General features: G+C 22.9%; 3 protein-coding genes and 2 long non-coding RNA genes across 6 annotated transcripts; 1 reads left to right on the top strand and 4 right to left on the bottom strand.

Moving 5' to 3' along the window:
* Nucleotides 1–6,073: 6,073 nt before the first annotated feature.
* On the bottom strand, nucleotides 6,074–8,322 carry LOC145839418 (uncharacterized). Of its 2 annotated transcripts, XM_082946990.1 has the most exons (5): nucleotides 8,212–8,322; nucleotides 7,436–7,615; nucleotides 7,097–7,180; nucleotides 6,551–6,691; nucleotides 6,074–6,232 (listed from the first exon to the last, which is right to left on the bottom strand). In XM_082946990.1, exons 1-5 carry the CDS (start codon nucleotides 8,279–8,281, stop codon nucleotides 6,099–6,101), a joined length of 609 nt encoding a protein of 202 aa, XP_082803116.1. In that variant the 5' UTR covers nucleotides 8,282–8,322; the 3' UTR covers nucleotides 6,074–6,098. The 2 variants fall into 2 exon arrangements, with proteins under 2 accessions (XP_082803116.1, XP_082803117.1); XM_082946991.1 differs by lacking the exon at nucleotides 7,097–7,180.
* A 438-nt stretch (nucleotides 8,323–8,760) lies between these two features.
* LOC145837755 (uncharacterized) lies at nucleotides 8,761–10,159 on the bottom strand. Its single transcript, XR_014370017.1, has 3 exons — nucleotides 10,072–10,159; nucleotides 9,189–9,228; nucleotides 8,761–8,831 (listed from the first exon to the last, which is right to left on the bottom strand). It is a non-coding gene; the product is annotated as an uncharacterized LOC145837755 (long non-coding RNA).
* Nucleotides 10,160–13,372: 3,213 nt separating this feature from the next.
* On the bottom strand, nucleotides 13,373–14,467 carry LOC145838676 (uncharacterized). Its single transcript, XR_014370049.1, has 3 exons — nucleotides 14,221–14,467; nucleotides 13,960–14,142; nucleotides 13,373–13,670 (listed from the first exon to the last, which is right to left on the bottom strand). It is a non-coding gene; the product is annotated as an uncharacterized LOC145838676 (long non-coding RNA).
* Nucleotides 14,468–15,109: 642 nt separating this feature from the next.
* On the top strand, nucleotides 15,110–16,182 carry LOC145838197 (uncharacterized). The gene is made up of 3 exons (XM_082945756.1): nucleotides 15,110–15,389; nucleotides 15,471–15,608; nucleotides 15,882–16,182. Exons 1-3 carry the CDS (start codon nucleotides 15,149–15,151, stop codon nucleotides 16,052–16,054), a joined length of 552 nt encoding a protein of 183 aa, XP_082801882.1. The 5' UTR covers nucleotides 15,110–15,148; the 3' UTR covers nucleotides 16,055–16,182.
* A 170-nt stretch (nucleotides 16,183–16,352) lies between these two features.
* On the bottom strand, nucleotides 16,353–19,719 carry LOC145838196 (uncharacterized). The gene is made up of 7 exons (XM_082945755.1): nucleotides 19,571–19,719; nucleotides 19,065–19,166; nucleotides 18,735–18,797; nucleotides 18,268–18,348; nucleotides 17,703–17,822; nucleotides 17,197–17,263; nucleotides 16,353–16,827 (listed from the first exon to the last, which is right to left on the bottom strand). Exons 1-7 carry the CDS (start codon nucleotides 19,652–19,654, stop codon nucleotides 16,739–16,741), a joined length of 606 nt encoding a protein of 201 aa, XP_082801881.1. The 5' UTR covers nucleotides 19,655–19,719; the 3' UTR covers nucleotides 16,353–16,738.
* Between the last annotated feature and the right edge of the window lie 3,720 nt (nucleotides 19,720–23,439).

Below are 23,439 nucleotides of genomic sequence, written 5' to 3'. Positions count from 1 at the left end.
TAAAATCTATAAAACTAGAAACAAATAAGTTTAAAAACATCACACTTTAAAAAAAAAAACTTGAAATTGTTTTATTGTATTAAAATAAGTTTAATTTATTTTTTGCTGTTAAATCATACATTAAAAAACTAAAATTTACTTTTTTCTTGCTTAAAAGTTCATTAAGAGTCAAAACTCTGAAAAATATAATACATACTTGTAGCATAATTTAAATGTAAATTTTAAAGTTCTATGAAAGTTTCTTGAAAAATAATTAAACAAGCCTTATTAAAAATACAAATTCAGTCAAACTGTTTTGCGTTTATCGTCAATAGGTAAAATATTTTAGTTTTTGAAATAAAAAAGGTGCTAAAGTGTTATTAAAAACTTTAATTTCTACAAAAGCAGCTGTATAAACAGATGTTGACCAGATATCTAAAAGTTATCAAAAAAGTATAGCTTCCAAAAAAAACAAGCCTTATCGCTAATATGTATATTTACTTGTTATCAAATAAGTTGTATTTTTGTTTTTGTTCTTAAAAATTTAAGTTTTTTTTATGTTTTATTAAAATAAAGCACCTGTTATCCTTGACTTTGAACTTAATGTTATCGTAAATTGAATCCGTATAAGAATAATTTAAGAAAACAGTTTTCCTTGACAATATGGTCAATAAGAATAAAAACAGTTTTGAAAGTTTTGAGAGTATTTGTCGTTCAGCAATTTGTGTAAAAAAGCGAATTTTTGTTTTATTTATCACAAGCTGTTTGTATATTAGCTAAAAATTTAAAAAAAGTTTTAGAAAAGTGGTAAATTTTATCTACTAAAGGGCGCTATTATAAATTTCTAAAAGGTAAAAATTGATAATTAGATCATTTTTTTAGCTAAGCCTCAATGGTGTATGAATTAGTACTTATTAGTTTTTGTTAGCATGAATCTTTTAGCTCAAATTAGTGTTTCTAAAAGTTGAACTAAAGTTGTTTTACTGTGCAGAAAAACTTTAATGATTAAAAAATTTATTTCATAAAAAACCAAAAACATTTAATTTCAATATAAAACACATGTTTTCAATTAACAAGTCTTGAAATTTTTAAACAGTTTATAAATAATAAATAGAAATAAAATTGTCTATAAAACAATGACATTGGTAGTTCAGGTGAAACAAGTATACTAACAATATTATGCTTTTTTTTTGTGCAGTGTTCACGAAATATTTTTTTAAATAAAATTCTGTGCAGAGCTTCTAATCTTTGGACCACTGGCTTTTAGAACTGTTTTATTCAAACTTTTATTAAAGTTAAAAAAAACATTTAACAATTTATTTCGTTTTTATACTTCATTTTTATTTACTCGTACTTAAATTTTAGAACTAATAAAACATTTTATATAGTTAAGAGTACAAAATTATTTAAAATTTAAGAAATTCTGTATGGTTGTGGACAGATATATTATTTAATGTAGTAGCATAATGTTTGATATAGTGGTGGTTCTAGAACATTATAAAAAGTAAATTATTTACTCTAAACTATCTCTAAGTAAATTCTTTCAGTTTAAAATAGATTAGCAAAAAAACGAGTAGTAAAAATTATTTTTTTTAGTTATTTATACAAAAACTGTTTTGTTAACAACTTAGGCAGTTAGTCTTAAGTAACCAGATTCATTGGAAAAAAACCTAAAAAAAGAGCCGTTTTTGTTAACAAAATCTTTTGCAAGCCATAGTAATTAAATAATAAGGTGAATGATTTTAAATATCTTTCTTGTGTTAAACTTCCACAAAATAATAGTTTAATTTTTTATACTGTTCACTCAAAATATAATTGAAAGCACTCTTTTTTTTGCACTTTTGTGAGTTTTTACGCTTTTGGTTAGAATTTAAGTCCCGTCTAAATTGTACAACTATTACTTAATAGTCTTGAGAAAAAAAATCAGACAGCTTTAATTTCTATTGAGTTTATTAGACTTATTATCATTCAAAAAAAACATCAAATGTGAATTTACTTAGTTTTTGTTTGTAAAATAAGTTTTTTTATTTTTTATTCTGCTTTTAGGTAATTTAATTCACAGCTATTTCTAAGCTCTACTTTTGAAAAAGTAACCTTTTTTTTTACATAAACTTGAACCATACTTTTTTATATACTTTTTAAAATACAAAACGGTAAAGTTGCTTTTTTGTAAGTAAAATATTTTTTTTTATGTATTTAAGTTTTGTCTAATATTCTTGATTAAATAAAGAACTATGTAAAAAAAATAAGTCAGTTATAAGAAAAAGTATTTTTTAGAAATATATACAAAATATACAAAAATTTTTTTTTTTACTTACATAATTTCTACTAAACTAACTTCATCTTTGTAGCAAAAACCAATTAAATTTTATACAAAAACAAAAATCAGTTATAAGAAATATAATGTCAATGCTTTCAACCAAACAGTTAAAGCACTTAATGACATTACAAAGTGAAATATCTAGAACCTTAAAAACAACTTTAATAATTAATTAAAATAAGTAAATAAATGAAAAACTGTAAATGAAAATTTCTACTAACAACTATTTTGATTTACAGAAGTTGATTATATCATTTGATTAAAAAGCATAAGTTGTTACTGTTTCCTTACAATAAAAATTTAAGTTAAAGTTATAAACAGACTAGTACCTAAACATTTTCTGAAAGTTAATAAAAATTACGTTTAAATAGTTTAAAAATTGGAAGAATGTTGATTTTTTATTATTTTACTAAAGTTTTTTCTTTTTGTGCACAGAAATAAAAAGCATGAGTGAATAAGTGTAAAATTGGACTTAAAATAGTTTGAGTTCGCTTAAAATAATCACTTTGAACATTTAAACTTACTAGTAAGATCATTTCATAATGTTATTGTTAATAAATTTTAAAATACAAAATACTTTTACCGTAATTTATACACAAACTACATTTTTTTAGCACATACATAGTAAATTTTCTTTTTCTTGCTCGAAATTTATTTGCAAAACAACAGAACTTTTAAAAGTATTATCTGTGAACCTATCTGAAGTAACTATTTTATCGTAGATCACGTAAAATAAAAAACTTATGACCAAATTGAGAACTAAAGATACTTTAATAGTTAAAAAATTAACTTTTTTTTTAGGTATAAATCATTATAGATATGATAAAGTTCTTACTGCTTTTGTTAAGTACTGTGAACTTTAGTATCAGTTTAAACTGTTACTCTTGCGGACCGAGCAAAAAACTGTGAATTGAAAAATACAACTTGCCCGAAAAGGGTAGCGGAAAATACTCTTATCAAAAAATTTGTAGGCAAAATGTCATGCTTCTCTGCGACGTATAAAGTTTTTGGCAAAAGTTTTACCCACAAAGGGTGCAGTATTGATAGATCACTTGGCGAGTTAAACTTTGTAAGCAAAAACGATGCAGAAATTAAGGAAGGGTTTAACATACTTCCTAATGTAGAAAAGTATTATGAAAGTTGCAAGGAAAACTACTGTAACAATTTTAACAACTCAAAAAAACTCTCTTATAACATTTCAATTGTCATTTATTTTATGTTTGTAGCTTTTAGTGCTTTCTATGTTTTTTTGTAGTCACAACTGATTATTTCTAACATTTTCATCGGAATTAAATATTTGTATTTTCGATTTATACTATTTGGTATGGCCTATTAATGAAAGATTTTCTTTCTGTTTTCAGTACTAGTTTAGTACTGTTGGTTACTGCTTTATATTTTATAAGCTTTTTAAGTTTTCAGCATGTTTATAAATCTTAAAGAATGTTTTTACTGTATTAAATTAATCTTTAGAAAAGCTAAAGTAGTATAACAAATTCGAAATTTTCAAAATTCTAAATATTTATTTTCTAGTTATAGATTAAAGTACGAGTTTAGGTTATTAATTTTTTCAAAAAAATTATTTGTAAACCAAATTATTTTAAATATGATAAATTTTTTATATTTCGTCATGAAGCTTATTGGTAGCTTACAACTATGACTTGTTTTCTTACTAAAGTGGGTATTTATTTTCGCGTAACATTTTAAAAAAATTAAAAATTAAATTAAAAGCAGTATCATACAAATAAAACTGCACATTTTAATGTTATAAATATTTTTTCTCCTAAAAGTAAATAATTTGAAAGTTTTTAAAATGTATCTAACAAGTTTCAATAGAATTTATTTAAACAAAATACTAAATAGTATACAATATACACCAAAAAAGATGTTAAAAAATAATGTTATTTTTAAATACTTCAGAATAAGTAGTTTAAATGCTGTGCATAATTATATTTTGGTAATTTTATCAACAAAAATCTTGTAAAAGCTATTAGATTCAAAAACAAAAACTAGGAAAATTAGTAAATTAAGCTAAGTTGAAGTTTTAGTATTATTAATTTAACTAACAATAATTTACACAGATATACTTTACAATTTACTCAATTTCTCTGACTTAACATTTTTATTATACACACATACTTTTATTGTTAGCTATTTTTTTTTAGCAAACGATAATTTTTTACCAATCTAAATTGACTAATAACAAACTAATTTCGAAAAAAAATAATTCTAAACAACTTTTTAAAGTTTTTGAATGAAAATATTAATACAAACAATCAACACAACTTTAGTTTAGAACTATTTATAGTTGTACTATTCAGTTACAAACTATTTTACAGTGAAATAATTTTACGTAAAACCTAAAGAAAAACTTTTTTTATCTTACATGTAACTTTCTAGCTCCTCAAAAAATAACTTTCGACTTTTTTTCATTTATATATGTTTAGTTTCGCTCTAATTTTGTGTATCAAAAGTATAAACTTTTCGTTGATATCTAAAAACGTTAGGACTTATTTTTAGTTTTAGTTAGGATATACATACTTGATTATAACTTACAATAAATTATTCAATTATAAAATCGAAACAAGATCGAATCTAAGATAGATGTTACCATAAAACTAGCTTGCCAAAGTATTTTATAAATTACAACTAATTAGTTTTGATCAAAAAACACCTTAGAAGATTATAAGTCAAAATAAAAGTACTACTATTAATTTTCAAATTGTAGTTTAGTAAACTAAATTAACGGTTTTATCTAAAATTTAAGCCGTTATTATATTAATATTAATCCTTTATTTTACAATCTGTTTATTGTATTGCGTAAATTATACTACAGTTCAAGTAAAAATTTTAAAAAAGTAAGTTATAATGAACATAAGCAGCTTTTATTTTTAAGTAAACAATAAACTTACTATACTAATACTTTCATAACTAACAATTTAATATAACATATTTCTTTTATTTACATTATAATAAAACCAGACTAAATAATTTGAAATTAAAATCAAACTTGTTAAAAAAAAATCATGCATTTTTACGAAAATATTTAAAAACCTAATTTATGCAATTGAAAAGAAAAATTAGTATTTTTATAATCAATGTAATTTAGTTCTTTAAAAAGTTAATATTACATTGTTTTTGTAAGGTAACTAGTTTTTATTTATAAAACAACTTAACTTATAATTCTACTTAAATGTAGTGACTTGATATTTTTCATATTTAGTAGTTTATTATAAAAATATTATCAATGCTGTTAGATTACTTGTGATTATCTTTTGTTTTAACAATATTCAATTTTAAAAAATAAAAACAAATTGTGTTTTTAATTAAAAATAGATATTATAAAAATTATAAAGTTGTAATAAAACCGATAAACTAATAATATTTTACTGCTAATGTAACTATCATAAGCTAAAAAAAATATTCGGCGAAAATAAAAAATTGTAATTATATATACTAGTTTCATTTAAACTTTAAAGGCTTACCTGTACTTCAAATTAAAAACTTGAAAAAGTTTATTTACAACAAAAACGTTAAGTGAGCACATATCATAATAAAAATAAAACAAATCAAATTCTATTAAAAATATAGCTTAAGAAATGACAGCGGATAGCTTGTTAATGATTTATATAAAGCTTAAATTTATTCATGTAAATTTTGTCGCATTAATCAGCTAGATCAATAGCTTTAATTGTTGAAAATAATTGAAGTATCTAGGTTAGTTTGGAAAAGCGACAACTTGTTTAAAACATATAGATACATATTAATGTAGTGGGTATCTAAATATTTTTACAAAAGGAAGTTAGTTTGAGTTGTAAAAGCGATTTAAAAAATCATCAGAAACACAAGCCTCCATTTCCACTATAGTTGCGTTGTTTTTTTCCAAATGAAGGTTCATTTCAACATAATTGAAGTCATCACAATCGTCATTATTGTCTAATAAAATATTAACTTAATCTTTAAGGTTTTATCAAGTTGTTAAAACTTTGTTGCTATTTAAGGTAGCGAGTTGTTAGAATAGGACTAATAACTATAAGTTTGATACACATACTTTTAAAAATAATTTTCAGTGATTTTTTTTGTGTTAATTAATGTTTGAGATAAGAAACCAAATTTATATTGTAGTTAGTTTTGAGTATAGAATTGAAAATTTGCTAGGTTAAATAATTAACAGTTTAATATTAACAAGTTTTTGTTTTACTTTAAAATCTGTACTTTTTTGAAGTTCAAGCATAAAAATTAAAAACAACCTACTTTTAAGGTGAATTTCAGCTGGTTTAAGTAGTTCTCGGAAATTATGATTTACGCCATTATTGTCCTCAAAGTTGTAACCAATACAAACATATTGATTCAATTCTGATCTTTCTATATATGATTGCTCTTCATAACACCTTTCTATAAAATTAGCTTTAAACAATGTAATTTATTTACTTTTATTTTGTTTAATCAGTTCGTTTAAAAGTATAGTGTGCTACACAAAAGTGTTTATCTTTTATTTTTATATAATACAGTTTTTGTTAATAAACAAATAAGTTGATTGCCACAAAAACAAAAACTAGCAAAAAAATTGGTAGATAAGTTTTTAGCCAGGAAACCTTCAGTTTGTTCATAACTATTATTAAATTCTATTTTTTTATATAAACTAAGCTTTACGAATAAAAAACGACAAATCTTCAGTTTTAAACAAAAGTTTGAACCTACAGTACACTTTCTCGTTTTTTAGCAAAGTTTAACATTTATAAATACTTAGTAGTTTACTAAATATAATATACAGTATAATAAGTTGTATAAAAAACAAACGCATTGAAATTTTCCTTGCGTCATAACACCCTTCATGGTACTTTTGTGCAAGTTCCAAAAGAGTGCAAGCTCTCCAAACCTCCCCTTAACCAAGTTGGTAGTTGTTTATTTAAAAAGTATTTGTTTAACTTTTGTCATAATGGTTTTAAAAACATTACAGCGAGTTATTTAGTGCCATACAGGTTTTTCTTAAGAACTTTGGTTTTGTTTCATAGCTTTTAACGTTATAATATTCCTTTTCAAAATTTAGTTGTTAAAAAGTACAAAAATACCTAATTACTAAAAGCTTATACAACTACTTTCAAAAATGTTCAAATCAATTTGAAATAAAAAACCAACTTTGTATAGCCGTCGTTGTTGTTGGTATGGTTGTTGTTGCCACTGGCTCTGTCACAAAATTGTAGAAAATATTTTTTGAAACACAAGCTCTCACCTCATTCAAGATCGCGTTGTTTTTTTGGAGATTGAACTGAACCGAGGAGTATTTTTGAGGAGAGCACACCAAGTTGGGGTCCAAATCTAAAAAATTAAATTAATTTATTAAGATGAGAATTAGTTTAGATATATTGCTCTTATAAGTTTAAAATTTTTGAAAAAAGTAAATAAATAGATACTACTACCATAGAGTTGTGAAATCTAATCTAAAAAGCAAATTTTTGGTAATTAAAATATTAAAGGTTAATTTATTGAATTTATGACGTTCTTAATAAACTTTTAACTGTAAGGTTGAGGCCATTCACGTTAAAGAACGTAAAAGTTGTTCTGCGTATTTTTTAATTCGGAAGCTAAATACTTACGTCACAATAAATAAAACTATAAAATTTCTAAAAGTGAGTTATTATACTACTCAGTGTCTAGCTTGATTTTTGTTTTGCAAGACCACTCAAAAAGATATTTTTTTCGAGTTTTTTTTTTTTTTTTGATGTTATTCTGATCTTTTTTTATTGACATATTAAATACTTTTACTGAAAAACTATCTCATAGTTAATAGGTAAGTAAAAAATAGCGTTTACAAAATTGTCCATAAAGCTTAAGTTAAATGGTAAAGTTATTAACAAACTATATTTAAATCAATCCCATAATTACTAACTAAACAATAAATTGATTAAATTAACCTTCTAAAGTACGGATGCTAGTTGGTTTAAGTAATTCTCGAAATCTTTTTATTGATCCATTTTTGTCCATCAATTGATAATTAACACAGAAGTATTGGTTTAATTCTGATCTTTTTACTTTTGACTTCTCTCTGTAACAGCGACCTTTAAAATCAGCTTTATAAAACACAATTCAAATAAAACAGTTTTCTATGTGTCTTATTTATTCGTGGAAAAGTATACTTTAGTAGTAAATAAAAAGTTATCTGCTATTTTATACTTATTTGAATTTTGTTTTGTAGAAAAATAGTTACTTGAAATAAAAACACAAGCTAGACAAGGTAAATTAAATAAATAAATATTCAGCTAATAAAATTTCAGTTTGGTTAGATTTTGGTTTAGTTTTTTTTATACACTGAAACTTTAAATACGAAAAATGACAAATATGGTTTTTAAATATTAGTTTCAAGCCGAAGTTTAAACCTGACGTTTATTTTCGCATTTTTTAAGCCATCATGAAAACTAATATACTATTTTACTTAATAATATAAAAAACTGACTCAAACAAGTTGTTCTTGCCGGTATACACCAACCATACACATCTTCTACACTTGTCCCGGGAGGACAACTTCTGTAATGACCTATTTTCAACAAGTTAATAATTGTTTACTTATTTGTACTTGCAGTATACTAAGGTATAGTGCAAGAAAAAAAAATGTTTAGTTTTGTTAATTTGTCATTTAGGAAAGTATTGTTTCATCTTTGGTGATAACCGTTTACAAAGTTTATTAAAACAACAAACATAGTTTATCGAACGACTAAAAAACACGCTCAAAGTATTTGGTTCTAGGACCTGGTACACGAAGAACCTTTCGGTTATCGAGTCACTTGGATACCTTTTAACGTTTCTTTTGTTTAGGAAAACACAAGAAAATTGTTTAACTGTGTTAATTTTTTATAATATATAATTAATTTAAATTAAAATATATTTCACTTACGGGTGACGTTAGCAGGATTTTCAAGACTTGAAGAGTTTTCCTAAAATAAATTAAATCTTGTTAAAAATTTTATTTAATATTTAGTTTGTTGGTAAAAAAAAAATTAAATTGAATTTAGTTTGTCACACAGACTGTTTTCAAAAGCTCTTTACTAATAAACCCAACTATTTATTTGTAATAACGTAGAATTTTAAACTATTCATTTCTATTTAAGTAAACAAAAAATAATAAATGTATTTTATCAAATTAACTTATGTGAAAACGGATCTAAATTGCACGAAGACAAAATTGCACGAGTGCACAAAATTGCACGGAGCTAAATTTGCACGGGAGCAAAAAAATAATAATAAAAACAAAAAAGAAAATTAAAAGATAATTAAATAAATAAAAAAATACTGACCGAGGGTAAGGGTTAGGGGTAACAGTGATAGTTAAAATAACTAATAAAAATTTTAAAAAAAATAAAAATAATAAAAAAAGAAATTAATTAAGAAAATAAAAACTACCGACCGAGGGTAAGGGTTAGGGGTAACAGTGATAGTATAAAAAAAAATATACTTAAAATAAAAAATAAAATTAATAAAAAAATTTAAAAATTAACAAAAAATAACTTAATTCATGCAAAAATGTCTCCGTGCAATTTATCTTCGAGTAATTTTATCCTCTCGTGCTAAAGTGTCTTCGTGCAATTTTGTGCATTCATGCAATTTTGTGCGCTCGTGCAATTTTGTCCCCTCGAGCAATTTTGTACGCTCGTGCAAGTTTGACAGCTATCCAACTTATGTATACTGAAAACTATTAGAATAAATTTTATGTAGTTTAAAAAATTTAAATGCAGTTTTTATGTTTAATCAAAAAGATTATAATAACAGCTTAAACTTACATCAACAGGTAATGATGATACTTTTGAAACAAACAAAATCATCAAAACTAATTTCATAGTTAAATTTCCGTGTATATTCGTACAAATATTAAAATAACAAAACGCTTTTGAGAAAATTAAAATATATCTAACAACTTAAGCGCTATAAAAGAAAACTTGCAAACAACTAAAATTTTCAACTTAAGAATAACCTTCCAATAATTTTAGTTTCATAAAATAAACTATAAAATGGTCCAAAATAAAGTGACAATTAAAAAAAATCCACAATGTATTTATTAGTATGAAAACAATAAAAGCAAAAAAAAAAACAGTTAAGCTTTTAATAGTAAGTAATTACTAATATGCTTATAGTATGATTTTCATAAAAAAGTAATGCTTATTTAATAATGCAAAGTTGTTGTGCACATTAAAACAAGTGTGCACTTTACTAATGTGCACTTGTGACACTTTAAAGAAACACTGGTTCAAAGTGAAACAAGACTCAAACTAGCTAAGGTTAGTCGGTACTAATGCTTGCAACACTGATATTTAAGTAAATAATAGATATTAAATTTCGACACTTTCTTTTTCTTTTATGCATCTACTAACAGCGCCTCTTAGTGGATACTAGTCACCTTTTTCTCTACTACTTATTTAGGAGGTTTTTTACAGTTTTTGTTGTTTTTGCTTTAACTATTAAGATGTTAAAACAAAAAATGGTAGTTTCTTTAAACTATTATTTTCATAGAACCGAAACCCAACCCTTCTTATTTAAATTAATACTATTATATTTTTTAATTGATGATGAATCATACTAAATATTTATACAAAACTGAAACAAAAAAAGACAAAGTTACTGAAATATAGCATCGCAAGGAGTATTTCCTTGGTTGTGAAGTCATAAATACTTTTCTTAAGTTAATTTTTATTATGCTTTTAAATATGTAAAATTAAGTTATCTGTATACATAAATCAGTGATGGAAAAGTACGGGCCGCAAAGCAAAAATCTGCAGCCCGCGATGAACTTTGTAGCCAAAAACGTACTTTTTTCTAACGAAAATAAAAACATTTTGTATAAAAAACTTACATTTAGATTCATGATTTTTTTATTAGTGCTATTACTTATTATATCAATTTCACTATTACTTAATTTATCATGTTTTTTCTTTAAATTTTTTTTATTGATTACTAAACTTTGTCTAACTTTTTTTTTCAAGTACGGCCAACTTGCCTTTAGCTTAAAAAAGACTGAGACTCCTGAAAAAAGCAATAAACACAATTTAAACAAAACATCTTGTAAAAATACAAAACAGCAATTTTCTTGTTTAGTTTTTAAGTATAAAACTTGGTTTTCTGTTACTAAACCTTTCATTATTTTTTAGTAGAGCAAAGTATCATAGTCATTATAATCAAGTTGACACTTTTTTTTCTTAATTGGTGAATACAATTAAGCAAAATATTTTGTAAATTACTTTAAGCCTGATTAATAATATGCTCATCAAAATCATAGATACAGTAGATTATATGTAATTATTGTTTAAAATTTTTAAGCAACTTCATTCTAAAATAGCGGTCTGTAACAGGTGTTTTTAATATGTTCAAAGTTCATACTTTGATATCAGTTTTTTTATTGTTAAAAATCACAAAAGCGTTAAACCAAAACTAAAACTACTGAAAAATTGTAAACTTTGATGTAGCCGACAGAAAATTTAAATCATTTTTATTGATTATTTTAAACACGTTTATGTAATATGCACAAGTGTGTTTTGATTCAATTTCAGAGTTTTTGGCTACAGTTTTTGTCATATACGGTATAAGAATAAAAAAACTAAAATTTTAAGTTGTAACGTTTTTGACTTATATTTTGTCCAAAAGCCGAATTCAAAACATACTTAACTTTCGATTATTTTGTTATTGTTAACCAAAAATAATTATGAATGATTTGTACAACAACCTTAAACATATAAACGTTAAAGAACAAAAAGCATTAGAAAGTTGTATCGAATTTTTAATTGTTCTAATAAAATATGAACAAGCTTCATAATCCAATAAACTTTTTTTTCAATGTGACTTTACAATTTTAAGATTACTTTTTTACTATCGAAAATGTTTTGATGGAAATCATTCAACCATATGAAACAATATAGCTAGTTACAATCAATTGTTTAAAACTTTTAATGAAGTGTTTAAAATTTTTTAATTAAAGTAGTAAGTTAAATCATTTATAGCCATTAAAGTTAATAATAAATTCTCTTACACCTGTTTTTATTTTGTTTAAAATTAAAATATTAAACAAGCTTTTTTATTGTTTGAAATAACAAAAATGTTGCTGCAAAAATTAAAAATGTTTGAAAATCTTAAGATTTTTTTTTCATTTACTAAATTTAACCACTAGTAAATATTCATATGAGCTAAAAGACTTATTTTCATAGAAATTAAGTTTTCGTAAAAGTTTTTTATCTGCTTAGCATATGTTTTTACAACTGTTTTTAAGAAACTAATGATTTAAGAACACTTAAACACCTAGTTTAATTAAAAATAAAAACGTAGTACAAGTTGATAATAAGCTCAAAAGAATTAAACTGGATTATTTTCTAATATATATTCAATAAGTACTTGTACTTTTATTTAAAAAAACTTTGAAGTATTAATTTGGAAACTGTATAAAAAAGTTTTCACAGAGTATTGAATCTTAAGCATTTCTTATCAAAAACATTTCAACACTTAAACTTAAGATTTAGATAAATTCAAATTTAAAAATAGTTTGAGTCTAAATTTTTTAAAAGTTAGTGATAATTAAAGGAAAAATACTTATAATTAAATAAAACGCTTTAAAAGCTTAAAAACAATCGAACGATACTGTTAATTTCAAAAGTTATAGTAGTTCAATGAAAATAATATGTTTGAAAAATTTTAAATATTTATATTTTTAACAAATAAAAATGATGTGTATAAAAGACTTGTAAGTATTAATAATGATAATGATAGTAAATATTTTTTAAACATTTTCCTTAAAGCAGAATATGACTAACTAAAGTTCTAAAGGTTGAATTTTATAAACGGTTTCAAGAATATGTCACAATTTAATTATTTATAAACTTTATTTAGTAATTGAAGTTACCAGTAACAGTATTGTTTGGTTTAAAAAAGTTATTTACACTTGGTTAAATTTAAAAGCACTAATTTTACATAAAATTTACTTTAATTTTACTAGACTTAAATAAAAATTCAATGAAGAAAGAAAAAGTTCTTTTAAAAATTAGTTGTAAAAAAGCAAAAAAATTAAATTAATAAAAAATACCAGTATTAAAGTTTCATCGACATAGTTTATATTTATTTATTAAAAAATACAAAAGTATTGCTATTAAACATATAGAATGAAATGCTGTTGAAGTATTTCAAAAGCTTTTTAAAAAACTGATAGTTATTGTAAACTTAAACTGATTCAGTATCTGTTACTCTGATTTCAGTATCAACTTTTAATGGTTTTTCAACTAATTGCTCTTCAACTAATGGTTTACTAACTAATTGTTCATCTAATAGTTTATTAATTGGTCTTTCATCATTTTTTTATCTTTGTTTTCATTTTCGGTTTATATGTTACAATCTGATAAAGTTTCTAAAAATGTTGAACAAACATTAAATGAGAAAAAAGTCAAATATTTCAATTTTTTATCAAAAATTTTAACAGAAATACTTAAAAACAGTTTTGCCAAGCTTTTTTCTAAACAAATAACTTAATTTTGAAACTAAGAGTGTACCAAAAAAAGTTAATGCTTGTTAAAATGTATTTGAAATATATAAAAATTTAGTTCATATTAAAAGTGTTCGATATGTTTAGTTTTGAATTTTTTTGATAGTTAGTTTATACTTCTTTTATACTTAAAAACATTTAAATTTTTTCTCACCTCCATTTTCGTTATTTTCTTTTTCGACTTCATTTATATTTTCTTTATTTTCATTTCTAACTTCACGTTCATTTTTTTTATTTTTCACTGAAAAATTTTCTTCTTGGTGTTTGAAACATTCAAACAATCTTTTATAAAATTGTTTACATATTTCATTCCAATCAACAACGACTGAAGAACCTTCTGTAAATAAAAAAGAATTAGTTTATTTTAAAGCTAAACAGGATTTTCAATAGATCAAGTAAATTTTATTTTGCCTACCTCATTCATCATTTTTAGTATTTTTACTAAATTCTAAGTATTCAAACAACAAATCGCTTAATTTATATTCGCTTTTTGCTTGATTAGACTCAACATTATCAGAAATTTTAATTTTTTAAGAGGTCTGAGTATTTTCAGATTGTTCAGATTCTAAAATTTTGTTTTCATGAAGATTTTCTGTCCAGGCTAGAGCAATTAAAATAGTGAAAATAAAAAGAAATTTTATACACATACTTTGTTTTGTTGTTATCGTTTTTGAATTTTGTTGAAAATAAACTTTTATATAGTAAACTTTTTTACCTAAACAAACAAAAGTAATTGTTTTATTTGTGTAGTACTTGAAAAATTAGTTGAAAATCGGAATTATATTTTCTTAACGTAGGTAATATAAAAACAAAATAAGTAAAATTGTATTAAAACTAAACAACAATTTTAAGATATGCGTATACTAATCATTACTTTATAAGCGTCAGTAAACAAAAAACGAATAAAATTATTTAGTAGTATAATTTGGTTGTGTAGTTTTCTCCTTATAAAGTTTAAACAACTCTACTAAGTTTATTTTGTATACCATTTAAACAAAAATCGAGTTGTTTTAGTAATTTAGGAGAAAACTATCAAAAATATGTTTATCAACTTAGTTTGTTTTGTTTGATTACTGACATGAAAAACTTATGAATTAATCATAAACATACGTACTTTAAAACAAAAGTTTTCAAGCGTTTTATAGTTATTACTTGTTTTGTTTTTATAAAACTTTGTACGTCAATTGAATATGATTGCAGTCAATGAGTTGTTTAAGTACTACAAAGTTAAAATAACAAATTTCTGTTTGTTTAATTAGAATCACTTATATACAAGTGCTCATTTCCAACTAAATTCATAAAACAAAAATTATTGAAACGAATAAGAACATAATAAATAGAATATGAGTATAAAATTTATTTTTGTTTTCGCACTTTCATTTTCTCTAGCCTGGTCAGAAATTCTTCCTGAAAAGCAAGTTTTGGAATCTGAAAATACTCAGAATTCTGAAAATAGTGATGTTTCTACTGAAAAAACTGCATCTCTTTCAGAAAAAGATGAAATTAAACTCAGTGATTTGTTGTTTGAATACCTAGATGTTGGTAAAAATTTTGCAAGTGGTGAAAATGATTCTTCAGAAACAGGTTGATAAAGTTAAAATTTTCTTGTTTTTCTTTCAATGCTGATTAAACTTTAAACTAGCTAACACTTTTAACTTTTTTCAGAAGAATCTGCAGTTGTCAACGACCCAAGAAAAATGCACAAAGAATTTTACAAAAAGTTATTTGATTACTTTCAACAAGAAAAAATAAAAGAAAAGTCCCAAGAAGAAAATAATGAAAATGCTGATGTTAAAACTAAAGGTAAGTACCATTTGTTAATATTTTTAAAAATTGAATGAATTCAGCAAAAGTTTTTAAAAATAAAGCGAATGCTTTTTAGTGCAATTAATTTTAATAACAAGATATTCAAACTTTTTTTAAATGTTATTTTCTGTAAAATAAAGATTTTAACAAAAAACTAAATATTTTACTTAAAAGCTCAAAGCAAATAATAATACGCTGATTTTAATTGAATAAAATGTTACTCAATAAACGAAATATTTAAATATTTTCAATTTAATTTTTGTTCAACAGCCTTAGCATCAGATTGTGATAAGCTAAAAGAAACTAAAAGAAATAAAAAAATTGTTGATGAACCATTAGTTGATGAACAGTCGGTTGAAAAACCATTAGTTGACGATAAATTAGTTGAAGAACCATTAAAAGACGATGCTGAAATCAAAAACATTGATGCCATAAAAGTTTAAACTCACAAAATTTACCAATCTTTTTTAAAATGTTTTTGAGTACTTTAACAGCATTTATTTTTATTACGATTACCCAAAATATTTTGTTTTAATGTTTAATATACTTAGTAATAAATCCTAACTGTGCTTTTGAATTTGTTAACTTTTTTAAAACTTTCTTTATATACTGTGTTTATTTTAAATAAAATTTAGTAAAATAAAACGTCTTTTTTATATAAATGTAGTGAGGTTTATTAGAACAAAAACAAGTTTGAACAACAAATATTTTAAAAAAAAAATATTTGATAACAGACTTTAAGAAATTTAAACCTTCAGTAAAGGTTTGCTGATTTTAAAAAATAAAAGTCATAAATAATTACTCATTAATCAGTTAAATAAACTATAATTAAAAGCACAGCTCGTCATAAATTTAATTGTGTATTAACAAAAAACGTTGTAAGTTTTTGAAGACAGTATTTTTCAACAAATTTTAGATACATTTTTTTCTTAAAATGAATTCTTTATCACAAACTTTTCAAACTTGTAGTTAAAAACTAAAAAGCAAAATTTCATATAAGTTTCTAAAATCATTTTAAGAAAACCACAACAAACTAAACCAAAAATTGTTTAAAAACCAAAGCTTATTTCAGAATTGGATTGTAGACCATATATCGTTTTCTATTGAATATTTACTTATTTTCCGATTTAGTTTTCTGTTGGTTGATAAGCACTATTTTCGTTACCATTTGTAACCATTTCAACAGAAACTGTTCGGTTTTCAACTTTTGGTTTATCTAGAAATTACTTGTTTATAGAATTTATAACACTTTATGTTATTGTTACAGTTGTTTTAATATAGTAGTTACAAAGTAATTTATCCTATCAAAGCGTATCAAAGCGTTCAGTTAATTGCTTTCAAGTTTTAAATGTATAAAAAGGTAAAACTTTAGATAAAAATATAATTTTAACATATAATTCTGAAAACATGCTAAATTACAAACGTTTTATTTTAAAGATCAACTTTATATAGGTTGACTTATTAATAACAGTTATAATATATAAGTTTATAAACTGTTTGATGTATATAACTGATATTAGTTTAAACAATTTTTGACTTTGTAACATTGAAACAAATGTATGTTAACATTAAAAATATGCAAAACCTTCTGTAGTTTTATCTTGTGGGCTTGTATTATGAGTGTTATTGTCATAAGTATTTCCATAATTTTTCTAAAATTAAAACAATTCTGTTAATCTTGTGAGTTAATGTAAACAACAATTTGAAACAGTTACAGTGTAGTAATTTGATCAGTAGAAAATTAAAATTAAAACACAAGTTCAAAGAAATATTTTGTTTTTAAGTATCATAACTTTGAAATCTAAAGAAGTCAGTTTCAGTATCTCTATAGTTTTACTACTTACAGACAAGCCTCTAACTTTAAACTTCTTACTTTTAACTACAATTACTGAAAAAAAAAAATTATACAATGATTAAATTTTTAAGTAAAACTGTAAAAAAGAACAAATACTAATTGCTGTTAATTGTTTGAAAATATTTAATATACACTTAACACTGTATCACTATGTAAATTAAACTTACAAAACTTCTTTTAACTATATTTGTGCACACTAAAATAACAGTTTATATAAATAGATTTCAGTAACTTACACATAAACACCAATTGTAAACTGCTGAAACCGATAATAATATAATGTTTCCAAATGCAACTAGCATAATTATTATTTCTAATACTAGTATACTGGATTCTTGAAAATCTCCCGGTCTATTCTATAAAATATTACATAAAAATCAATACAACAAAGTTAAATTACTTTATAGTTTATTTAAAAAAGTGTTCTTAAATCTAGCTAGGTGTTAAGAACAACCAAATAAGTTTTAATAATCACTTTAAACATATTTTATGTATCAATAAATATGTAAGTTTTTTTTTTAAGTCGAGTAGAACTTTCACAGGTAAAATTCAAATTGATAATTTCAAAAACGTAGACAACTTTAACAATATATTTTAAGTTGTTTATGTCTATCAAAGACTATTTTTGAAGCATATAGATAAACGACAGTAACAAACGTAATTTTCATTACATAACTCATCTAACTAACAAATTTTTAAGGAGTCATAATTTTATATTCAAGTAAATCAACATAAATTACAAAGCTTTTAAATAAAAACAACAAAACGAGAAAGAAAACTAAATTGTGTAATAAATCTTACCACAATTGACAATATCTGCAGAACAAGCAAAACGACACACATAATTGCACCAACAATATTAAAACTCAGCGTAATTCCAATCTGTAAATGTTTATTTAAATTTATCACTTGTGTATAAATTTAAATTAGATATAGCTTCAAACTTAAAATAAGCGTATACGTTTATACACTTAGCAACATTTTTGTAATAACAATAAATTAGTACTAGTTTTTACAAAACTTTAAACAGTTAGTAAAGCTTTGTTTAAAGAAATTTAAGATAAGTAAGACAATTCGAGGTATTAATTTTACAAAATAAGTAAGTTAAGTTTGTTAATTTTTTTTTAAGTTAATGCATTTTTTTGTGTCAAGTTGTTTAAGATAAATCACATTTAAATAAGTTAAAACAGAAACCAAACACTTATATGAAGAATTTTTACGGAATTTTGTTTACTTAAACAAATGTTTAGATTAAAAACTAGACAAACTTTTGTTTTATTTATTGTTCTTTTTTTCAATAATACTCCTCCATAAACTCCAGCTACAATTGGCTGCAATACATAATAAAATAAATAATAAAAAGAACAACAATACATAATAAAATAAATAATAAAAAATTAAATTTGTAGAACATAACTTTAAACTGTTTAATTCATACATAAAAAGAAAACTTTGAAACTTTTTTAGCTTACGCTTTATACAACAAAAACGCTTTAAAAAATCGTTTAATTTGTTGTTTTTTAAAACTAATATTTACTGAGAACCATAAAAAAGAAAATTCAACAAAATCTTGCGTTTTAAAAATTATATGTTTTTACCATGACTGAACACCAAATAGATTGTCCTTTAGAAAACCACAACATAAAAACTTCTACAAAACCAGCAATAAACAGAAATATCGAAAGAACCAATGTTGTTATCTGTTAAAAAACATTAAATAATCATATCTAATTACATAAAAACTTCTACGAACCCAGCAATAAACAGAAATATCGAAAGAACTAAAGTTGTCATCTGTAAAAAAATATAAAATAATCATATTTAATTACATAAAAACTTCTACAAACCCAGCAATAAACAGAAATATTGAAAGAACTAATATTGTCATCTGTAAAAAAAATTAAATAGTTGCTATAAGTTTCAATAAAATATACTAAATTAGATTATTACTATTAGTTTTGACAAAAAAATTAATCGTACATGAAATTATAATAAAGTATACTTAACTAGATTATGCTACAAATTTTGTTATTTGTAACTAACATTAAACAACTGCAAGAAGTTATAACATTATTTTTTCAATTGTTAAGAATAATGAACTTACTCCGAGAGTGTTTATATTTTTAATAAACTTTATATTTTTGCTGTTTACATTGGTAGATTTGTTTTTTTTTGAAGTTTCGGCCATAATATATTTTTCAAAATTTTTTTTTATTATATGTAGCTTTAATAAAGTTTTAAATATATTTTGGAGTAACTAGGAAATTAAGACTGTTAAGTATACAGTTTTTTATTAAAAACTAAATAATACTAAAAAGACTTTAAAATTTTTCAATAGTTAATAACGTTTTATTTAAACATAAATGAATGTTTTATATTTAAAACAATGCAAAAGTTTAACATGCAATAATTTAGAACATACTTCAAAGAATTCCTTTTTCTTTTAAACAGTAAATTTAATATTATAATGAGACCAACCATAAAAATTAAAAACAACAAAAATTGTTGTATAAATCTAAAACTTAAATAAACATTAAAAAAAAATTTTGAAGCTCACAGAGTTTATGCTAAACTTAACTAGTGATCAGCTAAGTTATAAGAATAAATATTTTCTTTTAAACTTATTTTTAAATCTAAAAATCCAAAAACAAAACGTAATGACTATCATTTTTGCTTCAAAAGTCAAATTAACAAAGAATCAAAGATAAAACTATATTAGTCTGTACCCTTTACTAGCTTTTTTAAACTTATTAAGAAATAAAAACAAAACTTTTATACAATTATCTGTTTTTTTACACAAAATTAATTTTATTAAATTAAAAATTTAGCATTTTAGTTCTAAGCACTTTCCACAATGAAAAGTTTCAATTGCTGTGATTAGTATTTGCCTGCAGGCTAGCTAAAATTTCTAAACGTGAAAGAATTTGTTTATTTAGAAACATTGTTGAAATATCTGTTGTGGTTTTAAAAGTTACAGGGTATTAGTGTAGCTGAAATTACAATTAAACAGTTATATACTGTTTTAATGTTTTAATATGATAAACAATAGCTATAAAAATATTTCCAAATTTAAACAGTATTGTTATTTTATTTATATTTAGTGAAAATAAAAGAAATATACAAATAAGTAAATAAATTAGTCTTTGTTTCTGAAATCGATCTAACATTTTAACTAAAAAAACATTTTAACTATTTTTAAACTTGTTTACTAATTTATTGAACTCAAAAGTTTGTAAATATATTATTAATGTTTTATGAATTTTATTTTAATTAGTTAGGACTTCAACTAAATACAATACTTATGAAACAAATTCAAGTACTTATAACAAAGCGAAAAAAATATTAAACTTATTAAAGTTATTATCAATTTAAAAAATTATACATAAAATTTTGTTGTACGAATCAATTACCGAGAAGTTTGTTTGTACACCAGGTCCTTAGACCAAACTTTTTGAGTGCTTTTCTATCGTTCAATAAACAACATAACATATAGAGTTTAGTAAAAATAAAAGCTTTAATACAGCTTAATTTTGTTGTTCTCGTGATTTAAAGCTATAACTGAAATATAGCACTTATAGTAAAAATATTTATCAATTTTTATTGAAATATAAACTTTTTTATCAAAATAAAATTCATTTGCCTATAAAAACAAATAACAAGGATAATAAAATAAATAGCAAGGACAATAACAACAACTAAAAGTTAAAATATAAATATTTGAGACTTTTTTTTTTGAGAACGATTTGTTTTGTTAGTTTATTTTAGTTGTTCTGATTACCGCAAGTGATAATCGAATTTTGCTTTAAAAAGCAATTCTAAATTTGCAGTTCTTAGCTAAATATACCCCAAAGAAACTGTAGTTTTAGTGTTAGAAAACTTTTATTGTTAATTCTAACAAGTTCAAATTAGTTTAATATTGTTTGATAAACGTTTTTGATTGAAGATTTTATATTTAAAATTTTTTTATTAGATACAAACAGTTTTTTTTTTCAAAAAAAAAACAAACAAACATAATCAAGAAATTGCAAAATGTAACTCTTTTATAAAGATTGCGAAAACTTATGTAATTCGTTAGTAACTAATAAACTTAAAGAAATAAAATTTATGATGTACTAAATTTTTAGATCACTTGTTTTCATGTATTTACTTTAGATAATTTTGAGTACAGTACTCTTAGAAAGTTTTATAATAACTTAAACAAATAAAAAAAGGATAACTAAAAGTTGCTTACTTTTATGCAAAAGTATTTATTTTGAATTGTCTTTAACACTCAAGCGCTTAAAACTTCACTTCGTACAATTGTAATTAAATCAATCAAAGTTTACAGTTTGTATAAAATTAATTTGTAATAAATAAACATTAGTCTTCTTTTTCTATTTGTTAGTTTATACTGTAAAATAAATATATAATTGATAATAGAAAACACCAACTTTTAAAGCAGGTTTAAGGTAAGCAAAAACAAGTATTTTTAATTAGTATCAAAAGTTATGTGGCTTTTATAAATTAATTTTTCATGTAATGTTAGCAACTTAAAAATAAAAGATTTTTATTCCAATACAAACAATCTTCTTTAGAAGCATAAAATATCAAAAATTACTTGAAGTCCTGAACTTCCAATAAAAAATATTTTACTATACTATAATTATTTGAAATGAAAACAAAGAAAAAATTTCTAGTTTATTAGAAATAAAACAAAACAAAAAATCTTTACGTACTAAGTTGAATACGTAAAAACATTATACTAATAGGTTTATAAAAAGATAAAAAAAAAACTATCTCTTTTAATGTAATGTAGATTTCCTGTGTTTAAAACTTTTCATTTCAAAATGTAATTTAAAATAGCTTCTATCTAGGTTTTTTACACTTTCATCAAGATAAGATGCATATAAAATGACCTTTAATAAATAAAATAAACAAAACTAGTAAGTTAAAAATATTTATTCAAATTGTAACAATATAAACTATAAAAATAAGTTTTAATTGAATTTTATTCAAGCTCTCAATATCTTTCAATTTTTACTGATTTTAGACTGATAAACGCTCCTTATCTGTCAGAAATTTATTTATAACTAGTTTTGTAGTTTTGTATTTATCTCCTACCTTATCTAAGGATAAATCGAGTTTTAAATATTAAATTAAAAAAAAATACTACTTACTAAGCAACAAAAAACAATGTAATTCGTTTCTAGCTGATATGACATCCGCCTTTATCAAGTAATCTTTAATTTATTCAATTTATTTTATTATTTTTAAGGGTGTTTTTATTACAGAACAAACTTAAGAGCTTTGTACTAAGAATTAAACAGCCATTACACCCGGATATGTATAAGTCATGTTTTAAATTTAGAAAGAGAAACTTTGAATAAGTTCTATATACATTAGTAATTTATTGGTTCTTTTTACTTGTCGTACTTATTTGAAAAAAAAAAAAACAATTAACAAAACAATATAAAAAGTCATAAATTAAAAGTTTTTGTCATTTTTTAAAGTTCAACGAGAAATTGTGTTTAAATTCGGTTGTACATTTTAATATAAATTCTATTTAAATTATCTACTTTTTTATTAACAAATTAAGGTTTTGAAAAGAAATAGTAAAAGCAAGTAGGTTTGAAAATAATTTATATAAAACTTGTTTTCACTGTGTTAGCATTTTAAACAATTAAGTTAATAGTATCAAATTATACAATTTTAAAACTCTTGATTTAAAAATTTAACTTAAACTTTATTACTTTTGCTCAAAAACTTCGGTTCAAAGACCTGGGTACACAAAAAGACCTCTCAGTCATCGAGTTGCATACCCACAAAGCTTACTAGTTGCATACTAACTTAGCTTCAAATTTTTAAATAGTGCAAATTAAAATAAAAGAGTAAGAGTTATATATATTTTATTAAACTAATTCGAGCTTTTAGTTTTAAAAAACATTTAATCAGCATTCAGTATTCAAACTTGTTTACTTCAGGCAACCCTAATAT

This window comes from Thalia democratica, chromosome 6 (genome assembly GCF_965202585.1).
Source record: "Thalia democratica chromosome 6, ktThaDemo2.hap1.1, whole genome shotgun sequence".
Classification (NCBI taxonomy): Eukaryota; Metazoa; Chordata; class Thaliacea; order Salpida; family Salpidae; genus Thalia; species Thalia democratica.
Note: the sequence above shows the minus strand (reverse complement) of the source record. Positions and strands in the feature narration are given on the sequence as shown.